General features: G+C 34.4%; 1 protein-coding gene across 2 annotated transcripts in view; it reads left to right on the top strand.

Moving 5' to 3' along the window:
• LOC110102520 (phosphatidylinositol glycan anchor biosynthesis class U protein-like) overlaps positions 1 to 10,581 on the top strand; it is a 40,094-nt gene extending 29,513 nt beyond the window's left edge. For both annotated transcript variants that reach the window (XM_020830879.2, XM_028697440.1), the window contains 8 exons: positions 3,925 to 4,001; positions 4,282 to 4,493; positions 4,716 to 4,772; positions 4,854 to 5,022; positions 9,085 to 9,142; positions 9,240 to 9,325; positions 9,948 to 10,004; positions 10,205 to 10,581. In XM_020830879.2, coding sequence (XP_020686538.1) covers positions 3,925 to 4,001; positions 4,282 to 4,493; positions 4,716 to 4,772; positions 4,854 to 5,022; positions 9,085 to 9,142; positions 9,240 to 9,325; positions 9,948 to 10,004; positions 10,205 to 10,282 — 794 coding nt within the window. In that variant the 3' untranslated portion in view covers positions 10,283 to 10,581. The remainder of the gene's footprint in view (positions 1 to 3,924; positions 4,002 to 4,281; positions 4,494 to 4,715; positions 4,773 to 4,853; positions 5,023 to 9,084; positions 9,143 to 9,239; positions 9,326 to 9,947; positions 10,005 to 10,204) is intronic.
• The last annotated feature ends 1,751 nt before the right edge of the window (positions 10,582 to 12,332 follow it).

Here is a 12,332-nt window from a genome sequence, read left to right as displayed (position 1 = left end):
TGTCAGGACAGACTAGTAGATCCCGAAGTACTTGTTGGAGCAGAGGATGGTGACAGAGGAGTATCAAAGGTTTTTGTCAAAGTTATTGGGATATGATTTTAAAATTTAGTATAGGCTCGTGTTAGAGAACAAGGCGGTAGGTGCCTTGTCAGATGCATGGGGGAGCTCCAAGAGATGGCATTATCGATATCGCTGATGTTGGATTGGGGGGTCATTAAGGAGGAAAGTATACGGGATGAGGAGCTGGGGAGGATTAGTGCAGATTTATTGAAGGATAGGAATAACCATCCTGTCTATTCTCTAGAAGAGGAGAGGTTGTTGTACTAGGGGAGATTTGTGATGCCTAGAACATCAGTCCATATTCCACACCTACTGTAGGAGTTTCATGGGAGTGCGGTTGAGAGTCACTCGTGGGTGCAGAAGATCTACAGAAGACTGGCAACAGAGTTGTATTGGAAATGGAGGCATAAAGATGTGGAGTTTGTAGCCAATATGTGAGATATGTCAGAGGAATAAGTATATGGCCATGGCTTCAGGGGGATTACTTCAACCCTTGGCTCTACTAATCGAGTGTGGGAGGAGGTCTCCATAGATTTTATAGATGGGCTACCCCTATTTGAGGGGTTTACAGTGATTCTTTTCGTAGTGGATAGACTAAGCAAGTATGCTCACTTCATCCCCTCTGACATCCCTACATGACAGTAACAGTCGTAGCAATTTTCATCAAAGAGGTGGTCTGACTGCATGGGGAATGGGAGTCTATAGTGTCTGATAGGGACAAGGTGTTCCTCAGCCATTTATGGAGGGAGTTGTTTAGATTGCAGGGGACAGTATTGAAGAGGAGTACAACGTACCATCCCCAGACAGAGGTGGTCAACAGGAGCCTGGAGACATACCTACGATGTTTTGTGTCAGAGACACCTCAGCTTTGGGCCAAGTGGTTAGCATGGGTGGAGTACTGGTACAACACTTTGTATCATTTTACTTTCAAGATGACCTCATTCAAGGTATTGTACGGACAAGACCAATCTCACTTTGTGCATTTTGGGCAGAATAACACTCCAGTTTCTTCAGTAGAAAAATACTTTGAGGAGAGGGACAGGGTGTTGGAAAAACTAAAAAGGAAGCTATTGAGGGCTCGGTAGATTATGAAGAAACGTGTGGATGGGTATAAGAAGGACATCCAGTTTGTAGTTGGGGATTGGATGTTCTTGAAGCTTTGACCTTACCGACAGAGGGTGGTAGATAATAGGAGGAACGAGAAGCTAACTCCGCGATATTTTTGCCCTTATGCGATATCAGAGAAGATTGGAGCAGTAGCTTATCGTTTGATCTTACCCCACGTATCTCTGTTGAGAAGAGCTATTGGGGATCATGCAGCTTGTTCAGAGTTGTCGGCCACGCTAACTGAGGAATTGGAAGTGGTTCTAGAACCACTAGAGCTACATGGGGTATGCCAGGGAGCAGAGACCAAAGAAATGTTGATCAAATGGAGGAACCTCCCTGATTATGATGCTACATGGGAGCCGTATGAGAGAATGAAACATAAATTTTCATCTTTTCAACTAGAGGACAAGGTGATTCTTTGGGAGCGGTGTATTGATATACTTGTCTAGGATGGACCGGTCTAGCCGGCAAAACACTTGGGCCGACCCCTTGTATACAATACGCGTAAGCCTATTGTTTCTGCCCCCTTTCTGTGGGCCCACAACTTAAGTAGAGAGAAAAAAAGAGGGATTAGGTGGGAAAGTTTGAATTAGGAGGGTTGTTTAGTCTTTTTGGGAGTTATTTTGTGTGCTTTATGTAGGAGGATAGCATTAGGGTTAGGGTTATCGGGTATTTTGGAGAATTTATGGTTTCCTTGGTGTTCTTGTTGGCTCTAGCGGCGTCTAGAGATTTGGAAGAGAGAGATCCTTCTGTTGAATTTAATATCAATTGTATCTTGCTATTTTCTTTTATGTACTACTCGATCAAGAGTGTTTTTTCTTGTTTTTCCTCCATTAAATCCTCATAAACTGCTTGGCAAGATTGCTGAAATTCTGATTTCAACAATCGTTTTCAGTTTCTACTACTATTTCCTATCACTATGTAAAGGAGATGAGATTTGTGTTGGAAAAAAGAAGAATAAAGGTGAAAAAAGATAACTTAAAGCTTACTAAAGTCTTAGAGCATTAACCACCAAGCTTCAATAGAGTGTAATGAAATCATCAAGCATTTTCATATAAAATTTGCACTAGTAATAATAATTTTTATTTAATGGGCCAAAAAGTCTGAAGCAAGATATTATTTATAGCCTTTTTAAGCCTATGAAACCTTGTAAAGTCTTAGAAATTAATAAAATACTATTGCTTGAATTGATGAATTGTCCTAATATAAAGAGAAACAAATAAAATAAACTAAAAATAATTAAAGCTACAAAAAATATAGAAATTTGAGTTGGCCAAACAAGGCAAGTAGAATGTACTTTGAGATTAAGTAATTTATGAAGTTTTTTCCTTTGAGTGGTATGGTCCACCTACCCATCAGGGGACCTTAAATTATATTTTTTTAATTATTCTCTCATGATTTTAAAGAGATTATGGGTCGTTCATGAGCTTGCATGGAGAGTTGTGCATTATAAAAACCTAAATCTTGATGCAGAGCTTTGGTTTGTGACCTTATCCTTAACCTTTATCCCATCCTTTATTAAGGGCGTAGTGTTTCTCTAATTACTTTTTAGATAGTGCTCCTATATTTACTAAATACTTTTTTTGCATGTTTTATGGATTCCATTGCTTTCATTTGGTAAGGTTGGTGTGCAAAATTTTGCATCTGTTTCTAATCATTATTGTTAATAGTGCATTAGGCCTTGGCCAAATATTTTTTTCACAAAATTTTCTTCCTTCAACTATGGACAACTTGCCTTAACAGAGGAACTGAGAAAAGACTTACATAGAATGATACAAACTTTCCATCTATTAAAGAAATTTTCTTGTTATTACTGCATCAGAATTACAATCCCCCATCTTAAATTCCATCGCTTTCATTTCAGAATTACAAATTTAGGTTTGATTTTTATCAAATATTTTCCAGAATATTGTAAGTCCAATTTGCTTGTTTATTTTTAAATTTGTTGTGAAAATTGTATCTCTATGTTGGCTAACTCATACTATGCTGGTAAATTGAATGTCAACTAGCATAATTTTAGTATACTTCAGCTTCTCATAACTTATTAAAATGACACTTCAATCTACATTTATCAATCTAGTTAAGATTGATTGTTGATGTTCTATTTCCTTACTACTTGCTCAAGCTTTCTTGATAATATCTTGGAGTTAAGGAATTTAAAAATGGCATAGTAAGATTATTATAATCTTACAAGCCTTTTCTTTTACATGAAGGTTCATTATCTCATTTCTTGTTCTTTATTTACCAAAATGATAATCTTTGGGTAACGGTTCATCCATCTTACCTACTTAGACTTCATTTGTAGCCTGACGCTTACTGATGTGAAACGTACTTGCGATGGAGGAGTTACTTTAAGAAATTAAAGAGATCAATTGAAACTTAATAACCCAAAATAAAATTATCGTTTATAATAAAAGAGTGATCATTAGAATCCGTGGTTTTAACTTGCTTAGGCAAAGATGAGCAAATTTCGGAAACCAAACATTTATTTCTTATAACAGCATACTGTTACCAAATGATTATGTAAACATCATTATGGTTTATCTTAGATTTCTACATGATTTTTTTGTAAATCTTCTCGATCTCTGAAATGCCTTAGCACCTGTCAAACTTTAAGGTCAACCTGACTGAGCTGCTACACAAATTTGATCTGACCACGTTTTCATGATCTTAATGTTATTGTTACACTAGGCTGTTTATTACGAGTGAGCCTTTTTTTTTTGTTTTGTTTGAATGATCATTTTTATCGTGTTTCAGGAATAGTTCCACTGGCAGCTTTTGGGTGGGTTATGGCAACACACTTCTCCCTATATCCTGGAATACTAGTCATACCGGTATGCCCTTTTGCTGCATAAATCATTACCCTAAGGCATCGTTTGGAACAATTTTTTTGTTGCTTTCTAAAACGGCTTTCTAATATAAAAATTTTTTGAATTAAAAAATTTTGTACTGAAAAGCTGTTTTAAAAAGCAATAAAAAAGTTGTTCCAAACGAAGCCTAGAACTTAAGTATTTTAAGGTTCAAATTTCAAATCAATTTTTTTTTTTGTGATCTTTCTCTTTGACAACACTTATATTACTACCCTTTCCGTAATACTTGTGGCCAATTTTCCAGGTACTTCTTCTTTTGGGGTATGGTCCTGATGCTCCTCCTCCGAAGTTATTTCCACAGAAGCATTCTAATGGAGATGGAAGTTTAGTTCATGTTTTTTCCTGGGGACCAATTTTGCAATTTGCACTTTGGGTTGTTATTTGGTCATGTTATGTTTTGCTCTTGAGTAGTATTTCTCTCAAAGGTTTTGATGGTTTATATGATATGCTCAAGAAGTAAGTTATGTCTTCTTTTGTTTCATATTATTCTCTATTGAGGTCACTTAAATTACCAAAATGCTTTCATGAATGGTTTCTATCTTAAGGAATTTTCTGAATGTTTACATCTTTAAATGTTGAACGTCTAGCATGTAAATATGCCAAAATAGTGCCTTCAGGGTTTCATTAGAATCCTTTTTTTTTTTCTAATATTTATTTTCTTAAGCATGGATTTTGTAGGACACTTGGTTTTATTCTTACGGTGGAAGATTTATCTCCGAATATTGGTGTTTTGTGGTGAGAATGCAAATGATTTATTTTTTCTATTGTTTTTGACTTCAACTCCATATTTATTTACAATTATGTACATGAATGCAGGTATTTCTTTGCAGAAGTCTTTGAGTTTTTCAGGGGTTTCTTTCTAATAGTTTTCCATGTGAACATATTATTCATGGTTTGCCCGTTGGCAATACGTTTGATGCACCGGCCATGTTTTTTAGCCTTTGTCTATATAACAATCTCAGCGACGCTGAAATCCTATCCATCAGTAAGTGTACTCATGCTTAGGAAGAATAATCAGCCATTAAATTGAATCTTGCTTTTTAGTCATATATCTTCATATCTTCAAGTTTATATTTTTCCTTGTAGTTTTGTTTCTTCTTGTTATCTATTATGTTTTATTAATCTCAAACATTGTGATCTGAATGTGATGGTTTCGACTTACCAAAACAGTTTCTCTGCACAATAGCAATAGACCTTTATTGGTGGGAACCTCATGGATTGGATACATCTTTTTAGTGGAGAAGAATATTTTGGTGTGCCTTTTTTTATTTTTTATTTTTAAATATATTTTGGTGTGCCTTGTTCACTGGAGAAGTCCCCTATGTATAGCAGGGAAACGAGTACGATATTCTAGGGTACACTTAATTAACATATGCCACTCACCAAATATAGGTCAATTTTTAAACAAGATGTTTTCTTATTTTAACTTTCATTTAGCCATATGCAATGTTTAAAATTGCGTAATCGGGTATTGAGACGTTTTTCGTTTGTGAGGCGAGGCGTAAGCCTCAAAATCAAAAAATTGCGTAAACATAAAATGATAAATTTTGTATATATTAATGAGTAAATAATATATAAAACATAAAAATGCACAAGATATGAAGTGAAATCAAAATATCCCAATAATAAGACAACTTGAAATATAGTTCAACTCAAACTTATTCTACATTAAGAAAATTTATACAAAGCATGCACTCATGAAGAATCAGACTAACACTAACAACTATTACTAAAGATGATGAATACAACAATATACCGGTTTGCAGGGTGTCCAAGGGGGCGCTGCGCCCTGGCGGGGTTCGACCGAGCGGTACCGAGCATGTTCCTAGTGGTACCAAACATTGTTGTACCGAGTGGTACCGAGTATGTACCGAGTGGTACCGAGCTTTTTGTTTTAAATTTTTAGAGGCGGACGCCTCTCAACCGTGGGGTGAGGCGCGCCTCAGTAAACTTGAGGCGTACACCTCAAATCCTGAACTCATTGCGTGGGCTTTGGGGCTTAAAAGGGCAAAATTGCGCTGAGGCGCGCCTCTTATTGCGCAATTCTAAACCATGGCCATATGGGTTAGAAAAATGATGTCCAAATGCCTTTGTTAAGATAATAGACAACTTTTCATCAGTGGCAAGACATGGAGTGAACAACGGTGACCTTCTTTAACTGAATAATATATTTACTAAAGTGGTAATCAACTTTAATGTCTTTAAGTATATCTTCGAAGACTATATTGTATGGGCTCCAAAAGTTGTGCCTTAACTTTGCTGTTAAGAGAGTTTTGGTGTTCCAGGTTAAATTTTTAGAAGGTATGCTATGTTGTAGATAAGATACTACTCATAGCTTTCAGCTTCTTTTTGCAAGGATTTTATGATTTTTTTTAGGTTTCATATATGTCATAGTCCTATTAGATGACTACCCCTCCTGATTATGAGATAGTACTTTCAATTAAGACTAGTCAGCTTATACTAAATACATGGTATATAGGTAGCAACAATTTGATTTAGGATTGGAAATTTAACAGTTTAAGCTTAAAACTGATGGTGGAGGAATAATGAAAAACTCGATTAATATTCCATAGTTTCGTTGTCTCAGATTGTCATGAACATTGGTCTATTTAGTTAGAGGAGGTATTAACCAACCTTGATCGAAGAATCTTTGCTAACAATCACGAGTTGCATTATCCAAGTGGATTTTGTAGACCTAGTTTGAATGTTTGTCTAAAAGTATGCATTTAAATTAAACTTAGTTAACAATGAGATTTATGATTCATTACTCAAAAGGTTTTTGCCATTATTGAACTTATAGGTTCTGGCCGTAATTGTAATTTATTAGTATCATTTTATAGCAACATCACCTAGTAAGATGGCCTTTAGTTATAACTGTTTACTTGTACCATTTGATGGTAAAATCACCTGTTAAAGGATTCATGTCATGTCATTACTGGTGAGAGATTATTTGAAATTAAATTGTAGCCGTATGCTTAATAAGGCATTGACTCTTTATGAGCTGATGCTTTCATTGAATTTGGCTCTTTCAAACTTGCACATAATTTAGAGGACATGCTTATTTAAAGACTCGAACATAATTTAGCTGACATGCTTTTTTTTAATGCATTTTGCATGCTGTCTATACATTTGCATAGTGTATTTATATGCTTTTTGATGTTGATGTATGATGTGCTTGCACATTTTTTAGATGAAGATAATTTAAATTCATTCTTTAGTTAACTCGCATAGCATCAACCGGACATTTGAGAGTAAGAAGTAAATGAGTGAATAAAGAATCACACTTTTCCAATGAGATGTTTTTTTACGACACTCTCCAAATTACATTCATGGCTATATATTAATCTAATCTCATGGTTAGTCTCAAGTTTGGAATTTAGATCCATGATGGCAAGTTCTCTTTGTTAACCCATTAGCACAGAAAAGCCATCGGGAAATGTCACGTACACTTGTGAATCATGCATGCATGCTGTACTCAACGTCTCAACATATCATATTTGTCTTAGCTTTCCACTTGAGATTTTGATTTTGGTTAACACTTGAGGTTTTGATTTTGGGGAGAAACATCTTATTTATTTTCTCCGTATTCCTTGCCAACAAAATGAATTTGGATAGCTTTTTGTAAAACAAAATAACTCCGAGTAGTATTTGAAATAATTACTTTTTCTTGGCAAGGCCAAGCTTTTTTGAGGGAAATCTCTTTTATTCTCCCAAGGGGAAATCAGGTAGCCATAAATCTTAGATAGATTTACAATGTTTAGAACATTTTGTAGTTTGATGCATAATATATTCAAACCATCTTTTGCCATACTTAATTTCTGATAAATGAGAGTAGTTCATTGCATCCATTGATTTTGTTATATCTTATAATAGATAACTCGTCTACTATCGTTATCCTTCTATCATATAGTTGAGGAGGAAAGGACTGTAGTAAGATTATGGCTGGCAGTCTAATACCCCAAGTGGGTGGTTCAATAGTGGTTGACAACAACACCAGTTTCACCCTCCATCACACACAAATGCATAGGTGCACGCACTTTTTATCGGAAATAATTTAAATTACGTTGAAAAGTGGTAGTGGGGGTGCTTTACACTCTTTATGATTTAGGCTTCGTTTGTGACGACTTTTTTACTGTTTTTTAAAGTAGTTTTGTAGTACAAAAAATTTTAATTTTTATACTAAAAAATTGCTTCAAGAAGCATGAAAAAAGCTGTCCTAAACGAAGCCTTAGAGTGGATTGGTTGCTGCGGAAGAACTAATGTAGATGGCCACCATTATAAATGGCGGAGGCCAGTAGGGGGAATTTTGCAAAATCCTATTTTCCGCAAGAGTTGTGAAAGGTCCTTTTCTTTGTCAATATATACCTTTGGAGCGTGTAATGAGATCGTAGAGCAGACTAACTTGTGAACATTAGCACAAAATGTCAAGGAACAAAAGGTGAACGCACCAAAAAACATTCGGTTTTGGGAAAATGTTCAATCTTATGTTAAATTCCGTTTAGTAGTTGTAGTTACCCATGATTGTTAGCTCTTTTTTTTCATGGCAATATTTTGTTTGGTCAAAACAAATTAAAACCTAGATGAGGTAGTATTGTGTTGAGTAGAGAAATTTTGTCAGACGGTTCACAATTTTGTCCATCTCCTGAATTAATATCCTCCTTGAACGTGGTGCAGTGCTGCCCATTCTAATGAAACCTTACCAATATATTTTTGGCTGTGAGAATTTATAGGCGATTAGAACTCTGTACTAGTTAATGATCTCTTGTTTTTGCTTTAACCCGCTACAACTTTGGGTATTTGCAACTTTATTTTGCTTGAACTATTCACCTGAATTGCATTAGTAGTATCTTGTAACATCTTAAATAGCCTTTGCAAATATTTTTTAAATATGAGTTCTTCTTGCCTGGTTACATTTAAAATGTAGACATGCTAGTTATATTGCATTAGGAGCACACAATTTCGGATTAGAAGCCTCTGTAGTATTGTTTGTTGATCATTTTCTTAAAATGTTCACACACTTTTTTTTTTGTCTCGATCTATTTCTAAGGTTGGAGATGCAGCTCTATACTTGAGTCTTCTTGGCCTTTTTGCAAATGAGCTAGCAGGTATCATTTGGATTGGCTATTATAACCTATTCCATTTTCAATGCTTAGTATGTACTCTTATTTAATATGAAGAGGTGATTATTTTTTTAATATGCAGAGATGAAATTTTCTTTCTTCCTGTTTTGTGGTTACATCGGAGTCTCTCTCCTTAGCCCCGTCATGCACAACTTATGGATATGGAGGGTACCCTCTCTCTCTCTCTCCTCTCTCTCTCTCTCTCTCTCTCTCTCTCTCTCTCTCTTACATACACACAGGCTTTCGTTTACTTATTGACATGAAACAACTAGGACTAGTATGTGCAAGCTTGTATACATTCGTGGATGCATATAGCGAAACGATATGAGTTATCTTACATAATGCACTACAAATCTTAGGATGTAATGCCTTTATGCAATCACTATTTCCGGGGCCGAATTTTCGGAGCCCACAAACGTAGAGATATGTCCGGACATCCACTTAAAATTTGACACGTGGAGTGAACAAGTTGAATTTATTTTTTACTTTATATATTTAATGTGTCTGTGGAACTATAAAAAAAGCGCAGTAAAAACGCAACAAAAGAGCAGTCAAAGCGCAAATAAAGTGCAACTAAAGCGCATTCAAAGCGCAGTAAAAAAGCGCAACAAAAGAACAGTCACAACGGAACTAAAGTGCAGGTAAAGCGCACAAAAAAAGTGCAACCAAAGTGCACTCCACGTGTCAAATTTTAAGTGGATGTCCGGACGTATCTCTATGTCCGATCTCCGCACCTAATAATTTTTCCACTATTTGACCTGTTATTGAAGACTAACAAATTGATTGGCAGGGTACTGGTAATGCAAACTTCTACTTCGCTACTGGTCTTGCATATGCGTGCTTGCAGGTACATCACTAGCTGCTTTCCTTGAACAAATCCTAGTTTTGTGCTATCACTCGTTCTAATTTGGAATTACTTGTTCGATAAACCATTTAGAATCTTTAGAAGAGTAGCTTATAGAGCAAATTCAAATCTGTGTAACTACCATGAAGTTATAAGATATTTTCCCTATATTGCTTAGTCTTACCTTTGTCCTTTACTTGCAGACTGTACTTGTTGTGGAGAGTGTAAGTACAATGCTGAATCACGATAGAAAGCTAAAGAAAGAGCTGAAGAAGACATGAATCTTCTTCCCTTTGGCTTGCGGGTCCTCCAAATCTCAATAGAAAACACCCACACTTCACATTTATTTTCTGTTTTAAACTGGAGTAGAATGTGTTTTAAATCATCAAACATGTTATTGTACGCAGTGTTAAGTGTGGGACTTTAGGATTTCTACCATGGGAGTTTTTGGAAGATTGCTAAAGAACTTCAAAGTTCTGTATTTGCTAACCTTCCAAAAGTTGACTTCAGTCCTTGCAACTTGTAATGGGCACATTCTTTGAATATCTTCTTGCTGATAAGACTAGAGAGGGAATTGAAGGAAATTTTGAATTATAGAGGTCAATCTTAGAGCCCGAAAATTTTCGTTTGAGTACATTTTAGAATCAAATATATGTAGTATAATTTTAGTAGTAATAGATCTAGTGGAGGGGCATGTGATTTTGTGCTATTAAGTTATTTTAAAAAAGTACACTTTTTAAATTCTTGGGACTATTGTTCAAAGTAATGGTGAAATAGATGAAGATATTATTAGTAGAATTCAAGTTGGATGGTTGAAGTGGGGGAATGCATCCGGCTTATTGTGTGATAGAAAAGTATCCCACAAATTTAAGGGAAAATTTTATAAAATGGTTGTGAGACCTGCAATGCTTCATGATATAGAATGTTTGCCATTAAAAAAGAAGCATGAAATTAAATGTTGAAGGAATGAGAATGCTCAGATTGATGAATGATTTTACTCTTGGAGATCAAATGTGAAACAAGCATATATACGTGGAAAGGTTGGAGTAGCTCTAGTGGTACATAAGATTAGAGATATTTGCCTTAGATGGTTTTGCCACATAAAACACCGACCTTTTCATGACTGGATTAGAAGATTATGTTTTATATTTGACCAATGTTAAGAAAGGTGGAGGAAGATCTAAAAGACTTTGTTAGGAAGCATTAGATATGATCTTTTTTTTATTATATTTAAACAATAATTTGACTTTTAATAAGCCATTGGAGAAAAAAATATTCATGTATGCTATTTGTTATAGTTGTGTTGTGGAACCCTTTCCAATCTTCAAGCATTGAATCCTGACCATCTAAGTTGCATTGGATGACCAAGATGGATAAATTCCCTCTAACATGAGAGGATTCAAAATTATTATTATTTTTCTAAGAATTAAATATCTTATCATTCATATAAATGTTTTCCACTTTAAATTCAATATACTTGCAAATCTATTTTATTGTGATATATTATCTAAATAAGAAGAATATGATGTATGCAAAGCATGTCAAACAAAAAATTTGATATGGAAAATTGGTTTTAAGAAATAAATTTCATCTCATAATTAGTTCTTAAAATCTTTGTTATTATACTTTTATTTAGGTTTGTAAATGAGTTGTTTGGCTTAGAATGTAACAAAAAAATTTATGAGTTCGAATTTGCTTAAAAGTTGTTTATAAATTGTATAAATATATATTGCTACATGTCTATATACATATAATCAAATCATCATGAAATTTAATATGATTAATGATTTTCTTAAATCTTTAACCTAATTTAATCATAAAAAGATGCTCATATTTGATTATAAAATTATTGAATTCATAAAAATTAAAGCTCTCAACTGCTAAAATTGAATTAGATGGTGAATTTTAAATATTTTTAGGGGTTATTTGATTTGAATTTAAATAGGTATAAAGTTCAAAATGCATGAGTTTTGAAAATATTATGTTTGGTTTGAAATAATAAAAAACAGAGTAAAATTGAAAATATCTAAAATTCATTCACTTTGTTCAATTTAGATCTATTTGAAAATCATTAGAATGACACAATTCCAAATAAATTATATATTGTTTGAGATGTAATTTAATCCTAAATACTAGCACATATTTGTATATATAAGAGTTTGTGTTTATGATCTAAAAAATGAATATCAAAGCTTCTAATCACTAAATTGAACTAGATGTAATCCACTAAATCATTAAGTTTGGTCAGTTTTTAAATACACTGTAAATTATATTATTGCAGCTACAATTCATCGCTCACTCTCGATGCACATAACTTGTGTAGATCACCGC

The sequence above is a fragment of the Dendrobium catenatum genome, unplaced genomic scaffold, assembly GCF_001605985.2.
Source record: "Dendrobium catenatum unplaced genomic scaffold, ASM160598v2 fragScaff_scaffold_932, whole genome shotgun sequence".
Lineage (NCBI taxonomy): Eukaryota > Viridiplantae > Streptophyta > Magnoliopsida > Asparagales > Orchidaceae > Dendrobium > Dendrobium catenatum.
Note: the sequence above shows the minus strand (reverse complement) of the source record. Positions and strands in the feature narration are given on the sequence as shown.